The sequence below is a fragment of the Nicotiana tabacum genome, chromosome 19 (genome assembly GCF_000715075.1).
Source record: "Nicotiana tabacum cultivar K326 chromosome 19, ASM71507v2, whole genome shotgun sequence".
NCBI classification, from domain to species: Eukaryota; Viridiplantae; Streptophyta; class Magnoliopsida; order Solanales; family Solanaceae; genus Nicotiana; species Nicotiana tabacum.
In genome coordinates this window covers 146,081,484-146,102,652 of record NC_134098.1, presented here as the reverse complement: position 1 = coordinate 146,102,652, position 21,169 = coordinate 146,081,484, and the positions used below count along the sequence as shown (strand labels likewise).

Genomic DNA, 21,169 nt, shown 5'->3' with positions numbered 1-21,169 from the left:
GAAAGGGATGCTTGTCATATTTGGCCTTTATGAGAGATGATGATGAAGATAATCATATTATTGATTTAGTACCGGTCGTGCAAGACTTTCTGAATTTATTTCCTGCAGACCTGCCGGGTATGCCACCCGACAGGGATATTGATTTCGATATTGACTTGGTACAGGGAACTCAACCCATTTCTATTCCTCTGTATCGTATGGCACTAGTTGAGTTAAAAGAATTGAAAGAGCAACTTCAGGAACGCCTTGAAAAAGGGTTTATTAAGCCTAGTGTATTGCCTTGGTGTGCACCGGTTCTGTTTGTGAAAAAGAAAGATGGTACTATGCAGATGTGCATTTATTATAGGCAGTTGAACAAAGTTACAATCAAGAATAAATATCTATTGCCGCATATTGATGATTTATTTTACCAGCTTCAGGGAGCGAGGGTGTTCTCCAAAATTGATTTGAGGTCTAGGTATCACCAGTTAAAAATTCGGGATTCGGATATTCTAAAGATGGCATTCAGGACTCGTTATGGCCACTATGAATTTCTTGTGATGTCTTTTGGACTAACCAATGCTCCAGCAGCATTTATGCATTTGATGAATAGTGTATTTCAGCCCTCTAGTAAGGTTTTAATGAGGCACAATACCTTTTAATGAACATCCGATGGGGAGTGTTATGAAAATAATTATATTGTGGATGTCCATTTATTACTCCACTATAGATAATCTTCCTGAAGAAGATTATCCATTTAGTACTCTGTTGAAATTTATCTACAAGCAGTTGATGCAGGCAGGTTGCAAGCAGCTCAATGAAATAATTTGCAGCAGCTTCTTATTAAATATGCAGGTCGCAAGCAACTCATGCAGATAACTTACAAGTAGCTAAAGAAAAGCCTTACACCTGCTTCCTGAAAAGCCTCACAACTGCTTCCTGAAAAGCCTCACAACTGCTTCCTTTCTTCTATAAATAAAGGAGTTTTCAGTTCATTATGTACATAAGTTTGAAGTTTGAATAATATATCAATGTCTCTCTATACTTGTCTTCAATTTATTTACTTTACAGTTTTTATTTTATAACAAAACTTTATTTTCCTATTTATTTAGTGATTTTTTATTTTATTCTCGCATTAAATTATCATCTAATCATAATAACTTAATATAATGTTATATACATATTGAGTGTGAGTAAAAACTTTTACCCACCCCTCTAGTCACTTGCCACATACAAACCACTTCAAATGAACTTATAATAATTTCTTATAAACTTCCACATAATTATTGTGTTAAAAGCAAAATAAGTTACGTTAAAAAGATGTGATGGGATAGATGTAATTATTCTTTCATATTTAAAATGAAAGTAAACTTTAAAAATGAAAAAAGTTCTTTAAGTAAGATTTATAGAATACATATTTAAATTAATTGTGTCTCAAATACAAAAGATCAAAATATTATGACCAACAACCTAATATATTATCGCTAAATAAGCAGTATTCCAGTATTCACAATTCCCAAGAAACTGAGAACCACCATGGCTCATACCTCTTCCATCCATGGCGGAACCAATCAGGTTCAATCCTATTCTGCTCCCATTACTCGCGTTTTAGTCTTTCACTTTGTTATTTTAGTTAATTTGATGATTTTCATTTTGCCATATCTATTTTTCTTTTTACTAAATTGAAACCTTTCCCATAGGAAGTAAATAAAATTTTGTTTAGATGATCGCGGTTTCTTCTCAATTTTGATGAATCTTTTATGTCTCTCCAAATTCAAATGTGAACCTTTTCTTTTTTTAACTGTTATTATTGGTTGTCAGGTTTTGGTGGAGGAGACATCAAGCGTTAGAACATTCATATTAAATAGGCCCAAGCAGCTCAATGCTCTTTCTCATCAAATGGTATGCCAATTATGATATTTAGGGAGTATTATTTTTTGGAGTACTGCTTTCGTTGTTCTTTATTTTTCTTGTTGCCCTTATAAAGTCCCACACTTTCTGATGAATTCATTGTTTTCTGCCTTCAAATAATATGTGAAATAGATAAGACTTGAATGTTGTAATGTAATTATCCTAGCCTTGCACCTTTTCCCTGGAAACACTGCATATCAAGTACTGTCATGCAACTTTGTTATGTAGTCTAATGATGTTTTACGTTTTCTGTTTGCCTCTCAACATTATATATTTTTCAAAAGAAAAAAAAAGTACTCTAATAACATCGAATGACTGTGGAACTGGAGAAGCAAGCATAAATGTGTTACTTGCTCAACTAGTTATCTTCTGGTTTTATGCAACTGGGTTGAGGAGATTAGATCATGATAGCGGTAGCTAAAAAGACTAATTTGATATGGATTCACTTTATTCTATCTTCTCATGCAATCATCTGGAAGAGATTATTGTTGTTATATTAACTTGGTGAACGTTTGGTTTCTAAATCATGCCATATTCGTGTCATATAGTGATTGATGTAAATTGCTCTTCACCTGATGAAATAGATAGAAGTTTTGACTACATGTTATCAATGATAAATGTCCTCTTAAACTTATTTGTTTGTCCAGATATCTCGGCTGTTGGAACTTTTCCATGCTAGTGAAAGAGATTCTAATGTGAAGATGATAATATTGAAGGTATGTTCACACTAGTAGGAGGATCTTCTGTGATAGTAACTGTGGGTATCTTGTATTTTTCATACTAGCAACTGATTCATGCTAGCAGGCAGATTTGCATTGATTTGAGGAGTTACTTTGTTCAGATTGCGAACTGTTCATTTCTTTTATTTTGTTTCTTCATTGAATTTTGTTATGCATCACTCCACAATTGTGTCTCTCTGAGTTCTTGGTCGTTCTGACTTGTGCTTAAAGATCCATAGAGCCAGTTTTATCAGGAGATCATTGGAAAGAAAAAGCTCGTATTGTCAGAGGGCTACCCAAAAGGAATTCTGTGTGCTGTTTTTGTATATGATATCAATTAGTTGTTTTTCAAAGAACTCAGTCTGTTCCCCTACTCATCTTTTGACACAGTGAAGAGCTTGTCCTCATGGCTCCTGCGATATTGCCCCTCTAAGAATAAAGCTGGCAAAGTGGCTCTGTATTATCTCGCTGGTTCCATGTCTGACCAATCTAGTATTCAATCCTATCTATTTTCTTTGCCATACACTAGGGCTATGTCGTAGTAGTGTTAATCCAGATTGTCGAAAGTAGGTCACAGGGATGACTTTGCTGAAAAAAATCTAAAGAGAAATACTTTCCATCATTTTCTGCTGGAAATCAGTAATGTTATCCTTGCCGATCAAACAAAAAAAGTCTAGAGAAGGAAAATTTCCCCCTCTAATTAGCTGTTAATATACGCTTGAACAGCCACATGCTTAAACCACTTACTGACATCAGAGAGTCAAGTAGAAAGTATCGAGCAGTTTGTCTTGCCTGTAAATAATTGGAACTTGAGCGAAATAAGATCGAAAATCAGCTAAAGAAGCTTATTTGGATACCTTTAATTAAATAGCTTAGTAGAACAACTGAAAGGTATGTATTGGTTTAGTTTCTTATATGCAGTTTTCTATTTTAGTTTTTTTTTCTCTTTCTCAAGCTTTGGTGTAGGATTCACAGTTCTACAAGTGACCCTGTACAAGTATAAAATATCTTAACATCAGTCAAGAAATGTTACTTCTTTTCTTGTGTGAATACTTCCAGGGAAATGGAAGGGCTTTCTGTGCTGGTGGTGATGTTACAGCTGTTGTTCATAATGTTCGCCGGGGTAGGTTACCTGTTAAATTGGTTATAGCTTGGTAATAACAATCTTCAGTATTTATAGATTATATTTAAAACTGGATCCATGCAGGTGAAAATTTGCCTCAGTCCTTAGTTATACACTAGATGTTTAATTTTAGACATCCAGAAATGTGCGACGCACTTCTAAATGCTAATCTGAGAAGTTTCATAAGTTTTAATATTTTGAAGTCATTTAACAGTTCAAACATAAACCATAGATCCATGATGCTATACTTTTCCTATCTGTTAATTTTTTTCTTCAATTGCTATTATGCAAGTCCAAGTAACTTTTTAATCTATCTATCTAGTTTGATTGTGTTGCAGAAAATAGGACAGAGGCAATTCTAAATTGTTGTCTCAACTTCTTGAAGTTTTTCTTCGTCACTCATTCTCAAAACAATAGTTTTTCTTTGTCGCTCTTATTTATATTTTTATTGATCACTTGTCTTACTTGTTAAGAGGCTCTATTTTTTCATCTATTCAACTCTCTCACTCTCCCCTCCCCCTCTCTTTCTATCACTCTCCTCTATCTCTCTCTCTCGCTAACTCTTCATTTTTATTTTTCTTCCGATCAATCATTAGGCCTTAAGATAATCGGGCAGCCTTAACATTGAAAAAGTTTGGACGTATTCAATCTGTTTTCTTGTGTCCTATGAGATTCTTATGAGTAAGTCTGAGACTATGGTGACCTTTAATAATGTTTGTGCCACACAACTTTGCTCTTTCTAGATGATGTTAAGAAATTTGAGTGATTCAGTTTTAAGTGCACATAGCTTAACCTCCAAAAAATTGGCTAATTACATATTTATTTATTTATGCATTCAGGTAACTGGAAACTGGGTGCTGATTATTTCCGTGAAGAGTTCACCCTTAACTATGTGATGGCAACATATAGCAAACCCCAGGTTAACTTAGGTTATGGTGTAATTTTATTTTTGTAATAAAGCCTTCTCTGAGGAATACATTAATTTTATTTGGACTGCCCCTTGAAGGTCTCCATCCTTAATGGAATTGTCATGGGAGGTGGAGCTGGTGCTTCTGTACATGGTAGATTTCGAGTTGCAACAGAGAAGTCGGTATTGCCTCTCCTTGAGTAAAAGATTCAATTCTTCAATCTTGTTATCGTGCTTTCGGTTTTGTATTTGACCTTTACTACATTTTTTGGCATTTCCTTGAAATTTCTGCTCTTTATATTTGTGGGCCTCTTGTGGAATGCAACAATATCTGATATTCATGTGGAATAGTTTTAGCAAAATTAGAGGAAAACCTTACAGACTGTAAATCTTCATGAGCTTTAGTTAGTAGTACCTCTGGATTTGCATTGAGAGTTTATTATCTTGGCTGTAATAATTACTCTCTTTCAAACTTGGTTGGTGGTTGATAAGTACAAATTGGTATAAGAAACTTCATGTCCAAATATTTTTACGTTCATTTTCCTGTAGGTTTTTGCTATGCCTGAAACAGCTTTGGGACTCTTTCCTGATGTAGGTGCCTCTTACTTTTATTCGAGGCTTCCAGGATTCTTTGGTAATTCCACTTGCAACATTTCTCATATTTGTAAAAGAATTTACTGCTAGATGTAATTTATTAAAGTTTCTAGGTGAAGTTATTCACTTCTTGTCATTGGTTGAAATTTATGTCACTTCCTGGTTGCTGAAGCTTGGCTAGTTTGAGGCCATCTTGAGAACAATTATCGCCCCTAGCTACCTTGCTTTTAATGCTGCTGCTTCTTCTCCTATACCTTTGATACCAAAAGTAAAAAGTTTGAAAAAAGGAAGATAGGTTCTTCCTCCCTCAGAATGTGGTCAAAAGTTTACTGTACATGCCCTGTAGCAAAGTAGCAGTGATTGTTTTCCTTCCGGTTCATCTTCTCCTGAAGTTTCTGAATTTTTTCTGACATTTTATATCTACTTTCCACTGTTTGCATTCTTGATCACACGTTTTCTCATTTCAAAAATATTTCACTCTTAAGTCATTATATTATTACATCTGGGTCAGAGCTTTTAAAGATATAAGTCTGCTATAATTCTCCCTACACAATTTTTGGGCTGTTGGCTGGATGTCAGCCTTGGTTTTCACGGTGATTTGCAAAATTTGTTAAGTTTAGGTCATCACAAAATTAAGCCTTAATTTTCATGGTGATTGCTGAATTTCTTCATGTCATTACAAATTTAAGATAGCCTTTGAATACATGCAAAGAATCTTCTCTACAAGGATATATGAAGAATGAGATTTATATTGAAATCACTGACATGGTTTCATGATTTATACCTAAATTTTATTGAGAAACTATCCTTCCTTATCTTCCCTGATTTTCCTTATTCTTATTGGTGTTGTCTTTTATTGGGGAAGACTAATTCCTGTGATGTTACGATGCAAAGAGAAGTTAGTAGGTATAAATAGTAAAATACTATGTCTTGTTTTCCCTTAACTACTTTCTTATACTCTTTGGCAGGGGAATATGCTGGTCTTACTGGTGCTAGGTTGGATGGTGCTGAAATGCTTGCTTGTGGTCTAGCAACTCACTTTGTACCTTCAGAGGTATGATGCATCAATTTCCAGCACGTTCTGGCCATTTTGAGTTGCTTCTAGAACAAATCAATTAGGTCTTACGTTACTAATATGTCGGAACTGAATAGTATATAAAATGGAAAAATCGATATTGCCTTTACATGTAATAATAAAATTGCTAGTTCATTAAATGCAGGAAGATGTTAGGCATATGGTGTTAGGACAGTAATCTTATCTGGCATTTGTTATATAGGTCTCATAATCTTTTTGATTATGTTTTCTTAGGATGTTTAATTTCTGCCAATTTGACCATGTTTAATCAAATTTGGGCGTCCATTTTGGCCCAAATGTACTCTAGTTCTAAAAGGTCTGTGGTCAATATTAGACCTCCAGTGGACCAGGATGCAATCTACAAATTGTTCTACTTAGTTTGGGTTCAGCATCAGCAAGTTCAGTTATTTGGTGCTGTAATAATTAATCTCTTGTTGTTTCTTCTCCCAAATAGTAAATAGTGGAGCAATACAGATGCTTCATGCAGAGTCATTCTGTAAATTGAAATTCTTTTAGCAGGATTGGGTACAAACAAATATGAATTCAAAATACTAGGAGAAAAATTCTTCCGGTCTCTGCCCAACGGTGCCCAAGCTAATCATGCATGTTCAGAATCTGGATTTTGTCAACCATGCGCGGAATGGTTCTTTGATCAATTCGTGGTTTCTTCCTTAAGCCACTGGTTGACTTATAAGCTATTTGTGGATTTCTGGGTGGTTGAAGACCTTTCATGATGGTTTATTTTTGTGCTGAAGTTTTTATTATCTGACAAGAGTATTGGCACATTGAATAATCAGTTCGTAGATCTTGATATACATGCATAACATGTGTCTAACTGTTTAGTTCCTCCCATCTCTGATCTAACTTGAATGCTTTCTGATCTTGCTTCTGTTCACAGAGGTTGCCACTTTTAGAACAAGCGCTAGTTAAAGTCAATACGAGTGATCCAGATGTTATTTCGACCATCATTAGTCGGTTCTCCCACATACCAAAGTTGAAAGAAGGAAGTTCTTACCACAAGTGAGTTCATTTAGTATCTCTATTATGGTGTTTGTTTTCATGCTGATTCATTGGAAACTACCTTCTGAACAGAGTCCCAGGACCTGTAAGGGGATTGTTTGAACTTAAAGAGCATATAGTGTTGATGAATCGTAGAGATCATGTATGCTCTTTCTTATTAGTTATTTGCCATCGTGTTATTTCTCTTCCTGTTGTTGCAAGACTATGTTCGCTTTACTTTTATATGGCCATTCGAAGCTTAAGATGATGGATAGCTTTCCTAAGCTTGCATCGACTGAAGGGAAAAAGTTGTTCAAATAAAATAAACCAGTAGTCTTCAGAATTTCATGACCCCTTTCTCAACAGTGCACCAGTCTCAGTTCTGCAATTTTATGTATGTAGGATGAAGATCATTGATCGCTGTTTCTCTCGAAGAACAGTCGAAGAAATCATATCTGCTCTTGTAAGTCTGAGAGATGGATGGTGATTTGATGCATTCTTTTGTTTTCCATCGTAAAATTACTTTTGTACAATTTTGATAAAATAGGTTATCAGAAATTCAGAATACTTGATGTGAACTTGCATAAATCTTCTACAGGAAAGTGAGGCTTTGAACAAGAATGATGACTGGGTCTCTTCTACCATCCAATCGCTAAAGAAAGCATCCCCTACAAGTCTTAAAATTTCATTGAGATCAGTAAGTCAAGCATTACTTTGTGATACCATTATGTTGTTACCTGAACAAATTATAGTGCCTAGGTTCGTTGCTAGCTATATGTTTTGGAAGGCAAAGATTCAGAAGCTGGAAATGGCTTTTGAATTTGATTGTTGGACAAAAAAAGTTAAGAGGACAAATATTCCTCCTCCAACTGCAAGTTGCATAAACTCTACTTGATTTGGCTGGGTACCGAACAATGCTCATTTTACTGAAGTCCTTTAAAAAGTTATGAAGTTTTCAATATTCCTTTGGAAAAGACTATGATCGGTTCTGTCAAACGGAGCACCTAATATAGCTGTGAAAGGTGTTCATAGTTACATGATCTGGAGAATCTAATCCCAATCTGAAAGAACTTAGTTATTTTTCTACAAAACGCCTACTAATATCTATTTCTGAATCTTCTGGTCATTCATAGGAAAGACGGGAGCAATCTGTATTTCAACAACAACAACAACAACAACCCAGTATAATCCCACTAGTGGGGTCTGGGGAGGGTAGTGTGTACGCAGACCTTACCCCTACCCTGGGGTAGAGAGGCTGTTTCCAATAGACCCTCGGCATCCTTCCCTCCAAGAACTACCCACCTTTGCTCTGGGGTGACTCGAACTCACAACCTCTTGGTTGGAAGTGGAGGGTGCTTGCCATCAGAGCAACCCACCTTGTCGCAATCTGTATTTCAAGAACTAAAATAAATTTAAATTAGAACCATTTAGTTTTGTTGTGTTATAACGGAGATACAAATAACAACAACAACAACCCAGTATAATCCCACTAGTGGGGTCTGGGGAGGGTAGTGTGTACGCAGACCTTACCCCTACCATGAGGTAGAGAGGCTGTTTCCAATAGACCCTCGGCATCCTTCCCTCTAAGAACTTCCCACCTTGCTCTTGGGGTGACTCGAACTCACAACCTCTTGGTTGGAAGTGGAGGTTGCTTACCATCAGAGCAACCCCTCTTGTCCTAAACGGAGATACAAATGATGTACTTTATTATTATTATTTCCTCTAGTACCTGCATGCTTCTTGCTTAATGCGTTTAGTCGAAATACCTTGTAAACAGTTATCAGGTGTTCGTTCATGGTAGTTAATTGAGTAATGAAATAGAGGAAGAGAGAACAATGTGAAAAATTCTTTGTTCTATATTATGCTTCAGGAGAAGTTGGTCAGGTTAGCTGTTTGGTTGTTATTTGGTCAAAGCACTCTATGCTAGATTGTTAATACCCCTTTTATCATATACTTTTCCTCGACTCGAAGCATGGTGACTGGTCCTCATAGTGGTTCAACCTTTTCAGATTCATCTCTGTTGGCTTTGTCCCTTTCCACGGAATTCAATTGAATTAAAATTTATTAATTATCTTGATAATGCTGTTTTCTTTCTTATACTAGCTAAATTGAACAACTCATTAGAAACCCCCCTCTCCGTTCCTTGGGCCTCAGTTTTAGTTGCTGACTCCACAACCACAAGTAGAATCTCCTTCTACACGGTCCTAATGTCTTGATTTGGCCAACATTTCCATTGGAGAGTTCTTGAGTATCTGCAGATTGTTCATATTAGTTTCCTTTTTCTGTTACAGATAAGAGAAGGGAGGCTGCAAGGTGTTGGTAGCTGCCTTATCCGAGAGTATAGGATGGTTTGTCATGTGTTGATGGGAGAATTTAGCAAGGATTTTTTCGAGGTAGAATATGCCATCTTTAAGCTATTCATTTTACCGAATTACATGACTGACACTTGACTTACACTGCAGGGATGCAGAGCTTTACTCATCGACAAGGATAGAAATCCTAAGGTGCGTTACGTCCATTTGATCATGGATAATTCTGAAGTAGATATCTTGAGAGCTTCTTTCATGCTTTTACTTAGCTTTTCACATGTTTTCAGTGGGAGCCGTCTAGACTGGACCTAATTAGAGATGATGATGTTGACAGTTACTTCTCCAAGATAGAAGATGAAGATTGGGAAGACCTAAAGCTGCCTCCTAGATCAAACTTGCCTCCGTATGCCATTGCAAAGCTTTAAAATTGAATTCTGGAAACCTTGCAATACTCTGCACTATGTTGCTCTCTAGTCACTACATCATTATGAAGCCCAATAATCATTAATTATAGGAGTATTACTTTTGTTGGAAAATGGTATACCAATAGGTTCTCAACAGGAACTTCGTCCAAAAAATCATCGAGAAGAATAGGAATTTCATCGGAAACTGTCGAAAACTCATCGTTGAAACCTTCGAACCATCAATTGCAAAGAACACAGTGGAAAAGTTTGAACCATCACCGGCGATGGAGACCAACGATGACCACCACAATTTTTTCTTCGCATCACCTTGCTGTAATAGAAAATTAAAAAAAAATCCTAGCAGTTCAAGTCAAATCGGACAAGAACACCAAAAGGAGCGGATATGAAGAGCACAAACGAAGAAAAAATTCACGGGGTGCCCGAACCTGAATGGCGTGCAGGGTGCACTAATCAATTGCTTGATTTGTGAAAATTATTGGGATTTTGAAGTGACCGCAACTTCAATTATTTCCTCGTCCACTTTTAATCCCTCAAACAATTGTGGTGGATATTCACAAATCTGCTAGTATCTCTCTTGTGGTTGTTCGGTAGTTAGGTTTTAATGGAAAGGTGACTCAACTTATTACAGTGGTATTGGAGGGTGAAGAAGGTAAAAATGGTGCCCTTTTTTTAAAAATAAAAAATAAAAAATGATGCGGCATATTCTATCTGATGTGGATATTAATATTAGCGTGATTGAGCAACACTCGGGTCAAAGAAGTTTAGAATAATGTGTTTTAACAATTGTAAATGTCTAGATGAAATTCACGAAGTATAGGGACCGAGATGACAAATCGTACAAGTATAAGGGTCTACTAGGCTATTCTGCCTTTTAGTAATGACAGTGGCTATCTCTTTAGTCGCTACCAAAAGTAGTGCTATATGTCATTGTTTTGCGTAGCAACCTGCGTAAAGTCTATTTGCGACGCGTTTATTTACTTTTTGTGGCAAGTTTAGTCGCCAAAAAAGCTAATAATAAAACAATAATAACAATGCAACGGGAGTGAATGCACATGCATATTGGTCCAAGCCTTGCCGAAAAATTTTCACCAATATTATGTGCAAAGTAAATATAAAAATGAAAATGGTTTTGATTAGCCTATCTTTTGTAGGAGAAAATAATATTTTAAATAATAATCTACTTGACTTTAACTACTTACTTTAACGTTTGTTATTGTTAGAGTATTACATAAGAAAATTTCAATGATGACATTCGGTGGCTAAAGTAAATAGCTAAAGTTATACCAATTTTTAACTTGTGAACATAACTTACAGAGTAACCTCAAAAGTTGCTATTTGTGCAAATGGCCCACGATCTCACTACAGGAAAAAAGATTTTTCAGATACAACATTCTGTGGCGACCACGAATGCGCTCACCAAAATTAGTGCTATATGTCGCCTTTTCAATAGCGAATTAGCGACCTACCAAACATTTTTTTGCGGCGCACTACTTAACTTTGTGTCAAGCTTAGTCCTCATAATAGCTAAAAATAAAACAATAATAACGAGGATAACTCGCCACAAAAAGATAAAAATGCGCCACAAAATAGATGTTAGGTAGGTCACCACTGAAAATGACAACCTAAATCACTATTTTTTTGTGATGACCTAAAAGGTTGACAAAGAATATTGTTACCAAAAATAATAATTTGGGTTGCCGTTTTCGGTGACGACCAATCTAATATCTATTTTGTGGCGCATTTTTTAACATTCGAACTTAGTCGCCACAAAAGATTTTATTGTCATTTTATTTTTACCTTTTGCGGTGACTAAGCTCGACACAAAAAATTAAAAAATGCGCCACAAGATAGATGTTAGGTAGGTCAACCCATGCCACTACGGCGACATAAGTGGTCGCCACAAAATAATGTCTCTGAAAAAACTTTTTGTGACACTGTATAGATCATGGGCCATTTGCGCACACAGCAACTTTTAAGGTTATATCACGCCCCAAATTCGGGGAGCGCGACTGACATTCAATCAAGTAAACCCGGATGAGCAAGCATGTTAGATTTTATTCTACCCAAACTCATTCATGAAATAATAGGAGATGTACTCCATTAATCAAACACTGAAAAGATTTCATTAACAACATCCTTTTTCATTCCCATTAGCAGCTTCCTTCATAATTTTTAAAATATTACGAGTTTATAGAATTGATGAAAAACATGATTTTCAAATACCAACATATCTAGTTCAGTTCCCAACATCAACCACAATCCACAACATGTCTACGGAGCCTCTAAGTACAATAGAAGAGTAATATGGAAATGCCGGCAACAAGGCCCCGGCTATACCTCAAAACACAGTACATGAGAAACAAATACATGACCCCGAAATGAAGTAGGGCTCACCAAATCAGCTGAAAAGAGTGTACTGCTATCACTGATCAATGACACCTGTTGTAGAACCACCTGCATCCATTAAAGATGCAGCGCCCCCAGCAAAAGAAACATAAGTACTGTCGAATAGCACTAGTATGTATAGCTAAAAATCCTCTTTCAAAATAGAATGCCCATATAAGAAAAGGCAACACATAGCAACAGCAAGTCAAAATCCACAATATCCAAATGTCCGGTTAAAACATAATAATTTTCAAAATACGAACTTCATATACAAGTTTTGGTTGGGAGATCATTAACACCGATATACCATTGTTCACAATACCAATGTTCACAATACCAATATTTACAATACCAATATTTACAATACCAGTATTTACAATATCAATGTTCACAATACCAGTGTTCACAATACCAATGCCACCGTACTTTTAGCACGGAGTCCGATCACGACCCGATCGGCTAGGCTATCTCATTAGAGAATCAACTACAATTACTATCAATACCAATACCACCATAAATTTAGTACGGAGTCCGATCACGACCCGATCGGCTAGGCTATCTCATTAGAGAATCAACCACAATTACTATCAATATCAATACCACCGTAAATTTAGTACGGAATCCGATCACGACTCGATCGGCTAGGCTATTTCTTAGAGAATCAACTACAATTACTATCACCGTAAATTTAGTATGGAGTCCGATCACGACCCGATCGGTTAGGCTGTTTTATTTGAAGACATCAACCAAAATCTCAATTTCAATTAAGAGGAATAATTTTATCACATCAATCTCATCCTAAATAAGGAGAATAATTCACAAAAATAACATAGGTGCAAATATATTTACCTCATCATCTTTCACATTGTATAAATCTCCACTAGTATTTTTAGTCATTCACAACGACAATATTTCCTTGGCTCTTTTGGCCATTCACAAGATTCTTTATTCAAGGCACGGTGGCCATATTTGATATTCCACACTTTCATTTCTTCCCTCCCATGTATCATCATTATAAATATCAACATACATATAATATTCCGGAAATCACAACTTTAAGTTTATTAGAAACGAACAATTTAAGCATAATAGATTTCTTTCCGAGAAATGGAGTAATATAATTGGCAATTGATGCACAAGTTAAAATCATCAACAAGTAACACATCATTTATTCTTGAAATACTTTTTCCCAAAAAAGATAATACACAATTTTCACTCACGAATATGTAATAACGCAAAACACATTGGAAATACTCACAAAGCATAGTATTTGTTAAAACAGCCACTTATGGCATGACTTGAGTACGAAAGCTTTTAGGCAATTCTATTTTTGAAGTCATTTTAAAACATTTGAGTCGATTCTCATTTCATAACCTTTCTCACATCATTTCATTTCATTGGCACCATTGGCCACAAGTATAACTTTTACTCTTGCACATTGGCCACACTTTATATCCCAATTCACTTATTTCATTTCCAACTACATTTATAGGTTATCAACAATAATACATTTCCAATTCAAACTTTAGGTACACATGAGCAATTTCGAGTCTTAAGAATATTGAGATTTTCTCACACAATTAGTATACTAGTTCTTATCTATAACACGACTCAAAGCCACAACATTTTAATATGCAAACCATACTTTGAACATCTATCTTTCGACATAAGGCTCATTCGGAATAAAAAAGTTTATAGGGAATAACACGGAATATAGAAGTTAGGAATCTTGAGCCAATTATATTTGAACTTACGGAAATATTATGGATATCTATTCTAAGAGAGAAAGTTTAGCCAACATACCTTGCTTTGATCTTTCCTTAAATTACTACAACATTTCGGAAATTCTAACAATCCCAATCTATTTTGAGACATAACAAAAATTGAACCATTATTAGGAAGATATTCATGATCTCAACTCATTTGAGCATTTTATCAAACACTAGGCGTGCAAATCTATTTACAAGGTTCTTCTACAAGATTTCCTTCACTCCATAACCCAATCTTTACTTATTTGAGCTCAACAATCTCTCCACAAACCTTATTAGTATAAGCATGTATAAATAATGCTCTTATACCCAAGAATCATACTCCAAATCAACTATCTTTTACCCAAATTCGAAATTGGAAACTAGGGTATGGAACCTTACCTCTTAGATGAAGATCTTGTGATTAGCTTCCTTGATTCTTGAAGATTGGTGCAAGATTGGATGATTATAATGTTAGGTTCCCTCCTTCTCTCTCTAAAATGCTCTTACCTCTCTTTAAAACCCCCAGAAAAACACCCCAAAATAAGCCCCAAAGCCTATTTATCAAAATGGGGTCGGGTTATGAAAAGAGAAAAATTAACCCTCCGAACTCAGCTATGCGGTCACACAATGGACCGCACAATTGGTGTGCGGGGTCGCACAATGGTCTCATAAATTGGTGCCCAGAACTGGGCTGTTCTGTTCCATTCTGCGACCAGAATAAGCCCCAAAGCCTATTTATCAAAATGGGGTCGGGTTATAAAAAGAAAAAAATTAACCCTCCGAACTCAGCTATGCGGTCGCACAATGGACCGCACAATTGGTGTGCGGGTCGCACAATGGTCGCACAAATTGGTGCCCAGAACTGGGCTGGTCCATTCTGCGACTAGTTTGCGGTCGCATAACCATTTTGCGATCGCATAATGGTCGCAGAATCGCATTATGTCAACCTTTGGTAATTTGATCATAACTTCTTGTAGGAATGTCCAAATGACGAACGGTTGGAAGAGTTGGAAAATATACTCAAAGGGCTTTAATTTTATAGGTAATAAACCATATAACTCTTCATATCAAGAGAGGTATGATCGTTTGAATTTAGGTATTGTGTGAACTCACTTGAAACTTTTTCCCATCATAAAATTTTCAACTTGACTTAGCCTTGGGGCCCTTCTTAGACCATAAACCATTCTTAATGCACCTCATATATATATTATCATGATCAATTGATATTATTCATATAATAGTCCCTTTTCTGCACACAAAATAATATAATTAGCGCACATCAACTTTCTTAATAGCGTTTAAGTAGTTCAAAATATTTTCGGGGTGTTACAGGTTACTCCCTAAATTATGTTCACAAGTTAAAAAGAGAAAATGATTCTCTATAGCCCCTCAAAATTTTAATAACCCATGTTTTTTTCCATTGATACGAAATGGCCCTTCGGCCCAAACATATTACATTTAATAGCCCGAGATGTCTATTTTGTATATGTTTTATATAGTGACAGTCTATTTTGTATATTTTTTGTATAGTAACAATCTATTTTGTATATTTTTTGTATAGTGACAGCTTATTTTGTATATTTTTTGTATAGTGACAATCTATTTAATATATATTTTGTATAGTGACGGTCTATTTTGTATATACTTTGTATAATGACAGTCTATTGTATATAAATTATATAGTGGCAGTCTATTTAGTATATTTGTGTATAGTGACAATCTATTTTTATATATATTTTGTATAGTGACAGTCTATTTAGTATATTTTTTGTATAATGATAGTCTATTTTTGTATATATTTTTTATAGTGACAATCTATTGTATATAAATTGTATAGTGATAGTCTATTTTATATAATTTTCGTATAGTTTTGTATATATTTTATAATATATCAATATTCAAAAGAAATGCTCTCCAGTCTAATACATAGTCTAAAAATATAAGACGTGGGGTCTACCTCTACATTGGTCAAACTTTTGGGACTACTACTTGATTTGGAGTGATTTTTTCTCTTGTCTTTAAGTTGAAGGTTTCAAGAATTGAATACAAGATTTGTCAAATCTCAACAGTTGTAGTATTAATATTAATGGTGTCTAAGCTCCAGCTTCGACCTCACCACAAATCGTGAAATCAAAATCAAAACCCAGTCAGTCTAATCCACTGTGCTCGATCCCGTTAGCTTTTAGATCTTGACGGAAACTCAAACACCTGCGACCCTCCATTAAATCCGACGACTCTTTCTTCTCGTTTTATTTATTGTTTTTGGGGCTTTTGATATATGAAAATCTAGATCTAAAAGATGGTTTACTTGCTATTTGGTGGCTAGTCACTAGAATTACTTTTGGGGGTATAAAATGTATATTGTAATTTTGAGCTACTGGGTGTTATAAGTTTGGTCCGAGTGGCTATAAATGAAATTTGGTCAATTAAAAATTGATGCAATTTTAGCCATTTACTCGGCCTTAACAACACGAGGAATAGCAGTGCAAGCAGCATGATGAATGTAAATGAGAAATTCAAAGGAATTACGCAAACTGACCACAGTCGACCCAATCCACCTTAAGGCGATACCATGTTATAATCCCGCCTGGGCAGACGAGACGAAACGGGTCGGGTCGGGTTGGTCAACGGACAAAAAGCTGAGAGAAAGCCACCTGGCAGTAAATTTCCGTGCTCAGCTAGAACAACAATGGCTGAAGCCTCTTCCAACAATGGCGGAACCGATCAGGTGCAATCCCATTCTGCTCTCAATACTCCAGTTCAAGTGTTCACTGGTTGTTTATTTACTTCTTTTTTGAAAAATAATAATTTAATTGTTACTTTTGGTTGTCAGATTTTGGTGGAGACATCATCAAATGTTAGAACGTTCATATTAAAGCTCAATGCACTTTCTTATGAAATGGTATTCCAAATATGATGTCACTATTATTTTGTTGGCCTACTTTTATTTTCTTTGTACTGTTTCCTTTACCGTACTGTCCTCAAATATATTATATCGTCTATAGTTTGTGTTTCATTGAAAACTTTATTTGTTGATTATTATCCATATAATTTATTAAGCCCGACCTTAACTAGTTTGTGATTGAAGTGTTAGTTGTAGTCGTAGTAGTAGTAGTTGTAGTAATAGTAATTGTTGTTGTTGTTGTCGTCTTTTAATTGAAGTCTGACTTACTTGATTTTTTTTTAACATGGGGACTTGATTTCTATGCTTACATGAGTTTGTTTGGGGATGATGGTGCTTCCAATGAATGCTCAAATTTTCTGGCTTCAGCTCAGACATCCCATAAATGCAAGTTAAGCCTTAAGCATTACTGGTCACCTTCCGCACATTAATTCATTGTATGAGGAAAAAAATCAAGATTTGATTTGGTTTCTTATCATGATCATTGTTTTCCTGTGTCTCAATAAAGCAGAGAAATAAAAGTTGATTTTACCCAAAATTTCATTATTAGAGTGGTTTTTGTGAAAATAGGTACTATCTATCTATCATGAAAAAAAGGAAGAAGAAATGAAAAGAAAAAAGAAGATCATATTCCTTCTTAGCTTGAGAACTATTGTTAATCTTCTTAAGCTTGAGAACTATTGTTGATCTTCTTAAGGCGAAGGAGAATTTTTTTTTCTCTCGAATTGTATTTGCTTAAACATGTGTAGTTACCTCACTGATCAAAAAAATAAAACTGCGCAGTTACTTCTTATTGGACGTCATTTTAAACTTTCCTTCAATCTAAAAATTGTTGAATATATAGAGAGTAATTAAATCACAACTATTATATCTAAAGGTAGCTAATAAATAGTAAATGAGACAATAATAAAAAGAACACCAGAAATTAACGAGGTTCGGCAAAATTTAATTTTTGCCTAGTACTCGGGCACAATCAACTCAAATAAATATATTGACTTTAGTAACTTTAAAAATAAATATCAGGAAAAGAGAATTTCATGACATTTATAAGAAAGAGTTGCAAAAATAAGGACATTTAATACAAAATGTCACAATTATAGTGACATTTATTCCAAGTGTCATGTTATTTGTCGGTAATTAGCAACATTTACCACAAATGTTAGAAATTTCTCTACATTTTTTTCGGTAATTGAACGAAAATTTTAGTATTTTATCTTTCCCTCCCATAAGTGAAAATTTTAGACATAAATGAATAAAGCAAAAAGCCCTCATCTATCGAAGTTTAGGAATTGCGGTCGCCTCTGCCCAATTTATCTCTCTCTCACCATCACCGGCAACCATTCCAGGTAACCCAACTCATCTCTCTCTCTCTCTCTCTCTCTCTCTCTCTCTCTCTCTCTCTCATATATATATATATATATATATATATATATATATATATATATATATATAATATATATATACTGCCTATCTCTTTTCTGAATTCTGGGTTTTCTATTTGAATCGGAGATCTATGTTTCTATGAAGGATTTCCACCCTTGTAAATTTTTATCTTTATAAAATAAGATTCGAGAACTAGTTTTTTGAGTATCGTCATCGCTAATTGACATCTTGTTTGCTATTTTTTATGTTTTTTATTTTTGAAAATTTTGCCAATTAATATTACTTCAGTTTTGAGTTTTAGGTGGACCATTAGGATTTTCTATGAAAAGTTGTAATCGATATCTTTTCCACCTTTATGATTGTGAACTGATTCTATGACGTAGGACAATTTAAGGAACTACCTTCGTTTCAGCCGAACTCTTTTTTCAGTTTTTAATTTAGACTTTGTATCTGCTAAGTACACTTCAACACTTCGCTAATATGACATGTTGGACACTGAGAAGAGTAATTTTAGCACTGTATTTTTAAATTTAAATTGGATGCTCAAGTTCGAGTTCTATTTAGAGGATTGCTTTTCAACCTGCTTTGGAATGAGATAGTAGATTCATGTGAATGATGATCTATGGGTTTTGGCTATTAAACTCTGTTTCATTGCGATTTCAGGTAGTCCAATGTTTCATTGGAATTTCAAGTAGTTCCAATATATGGTTCAGTTAAGAAGATTATTCTTAGCCTCTTTTGCGTAGCACGACACATTTGGCCTTCTAGTCAGGTTGGAGTCATAATTCTTTCAGATTTTATTTACATCTTATGTTTAAGTTTGCACTTTGATTTGTATATTGTAGGCCATTATTCTTATCTAGCATTAGATGGAAAGAGCTGGTGAATTGTTCATTTGAACATTCGGTTGAGCTAACATTCATTGTCTTATAGGCAAAATGTGTGCTCTAGCATATCATATTCTTAATATACTCTTGCTAAAATGGTCCTGAGCTAATTTAATAAATATATTAAGCATAAATATGAATTTTCAGCCAAGAAAACTGTCCTAAGTTACTTTTGAAATTTGATAGCGATTGTTATTTAACTCTCTTCCTTGACAGAGAAAGAGACATAAAGTTGTGGCAAAAGATAGAATTCTTCTCCATAAAACAGCACCTACAAAGTATTTCTTCTTTTCTTATTCTTTTGGACGGCAAGTTTGGTTAAGCATCATTGGTTGTTTCAAGTCTCTATAGTCATATATGTGGATTTTTCTTCGTGTGGTGTTCTTTTGGTTAAGTACTTTTGTGTTATCTTTATTTCTGCTCAATAATTCGTATCATTTCCTCCGTATTAACTTTCAACTCTGAACTCAATTTGTATATACAAGGGAGGCCTTTCCTTAGAGTGCAAGAGTGGTGATGTATAACTAGTTACTGGATTCAAGTTCTGTTTTTTCTTTATGTTGTTATCCCTTTTAAATGTTTGAGAAAGATCTGGGGTTGATATTGTTGAGTTGCAATTTATTCTACTTAGGAACAATTGTTAGCATTCTTAATTTACTGAAAGAATTTATTTTTTTAAGATCAACTTGTAAATTCTGCTTTTTTGGGAAGTCTGATCTCTGAATTCTAGTGCTTGATGTTTTTCTAATGTAGCTTGATAATCAAATCTAAGTTTTGAATAGTCTAATATTTTTTGTCGGGTTAACATAATCAAGAACTGCAAACAGTGGAGCTGGTACGAAGAAAAAGAAGAGGGTAAATTTTGAAAACAATAAATGTACTCTTCTTGTACTTTATTATATAGTTATATATTTTTTATATGGACTTCTTGTACAACATTTTTGGTGGATGTGAGATCAATTACTAGCAAGGGAATGCTCGACTTTTGGAAAGATGCATCCATAAAGCTTTATTGCATAATTTATTCTGGAAGTTAAGGGAAGTAGCTCCAATTAGGAGTGATTCTAACATAGGTGTATGCTGGATTCACTGTCTTTTATGATTTAATTAGTTTTTAGATTTGTCTTTTCTGATTTAGTTAGTAATGGAGAGATGATTTGATTTGACGTCATCAAAATTGTAAGGAGTACGCTTATTCGATCATCACTTTGTTCTTTTGATACAATAATAAAAGTTATTTTCTTTAGATATATTTTGTATTTATTACATTGATTTGGTGTTTCATATTTATGAAATTGCAGACTTGATATAAATATTTATGTCACTATGAAAGTATTAACATTAACCTAAATGTTGAAATTTTTGATACGACATTTCCCAAAAGTTATAAATAAATGTCGTGAATCTTTTATTGACATTTTAATATAAATGTCGGAAATAAGATTGTGACATTTTATAAAGGCTATAAATACATGTTGTAAATCTTTTACCAACATTAGGTTAAATGTCATAAATTTCAAGTGACAATTTTATAAATGTCGCAAATCTCTTACCGACATTAACATAAATGTCAGAAAATTCCAGACCCCAAAATTTACGACATTTAGTACAAATATAAATTAAATGTCGGTAAATGAATTAACGATATTTAAGTGACCTAATATGACATTTATATAATGTTGTCGTATCCTCATTTTCTTGTAGTGACAAGTGAAATACTACGAGAGAGAAAGAAGATTCAAATGCCTTAGGAGATAAAAAGGCAACTGAGAGATGTTTTCAAATGAACAAAACCTTTGCTATTTATAGAAGGGAAATTA

The 21,169-nt window shown here is 34.6% G+C and overlaps 1 protein-coding gene and 1 long non-coding RNA gene across 3 annotated transcripts; both read left to right on the top strand.

Annotated features, from left to right (window-relative positions):
* The first annotated feature begins 1,397 nt into the window (after positions 1–1,397).
* On the top strand, positions 1,398–10,152 carry LOC107777109 (3-hydroxyisobutyryl-CoA hydrolase 1). Of its 2 annotated transcripts, none has more exons than XM_016597099.2 (14): positions 1,398–1,554; positions 1,801–1,881; positions 2,538–2,606; positions 3,669–3,732; positions 4,572–4,651; positions 4,739–4,822; positions 5,189–5,273; positions 6,202–6,287; positions 7,207–7,328; positions 7,710–7,770; positions 7,906–8,004; positions 9,599–9,700; positions 9,770–9,811; positions 9,951–10,152. In XM_016597099.2, exons 1-14 carry the CDS (start codon positions 1,516–1,518, stop codon positions 9,972–9,974), a joined length of 1,038 nt encoding a protein of 345 aa, XP_016452585.2. In that variant the 5' UTR covers positions 1,398–1,515; the 3' UTR covers positions 9,975–10,152. The 2 variants fall into 2 exon arrangements, with proteins under 2 accessions (XP_016452585.2, XP_016452584.2); XM_016597098.2 differs by having other exon boundaries at positions 9,904–10,152.
* A 6,933-nt stretch (positions 10,153–17,085) lies between these two features.
* LOC107777110 (uncharacterized) lies at positions 17,086–19,505 on the top strand. Its single transcript, XR_001646125.2, has 2 exons — positions 17,086–18,425; positions 19,126–19,505. It is a non-coding gene; the product is annotated as an uncharacterized LOC107777110 (long non-coding RNA).
* Positions 19,506–21,169: the final 1,664 nt, after the last annotated feature.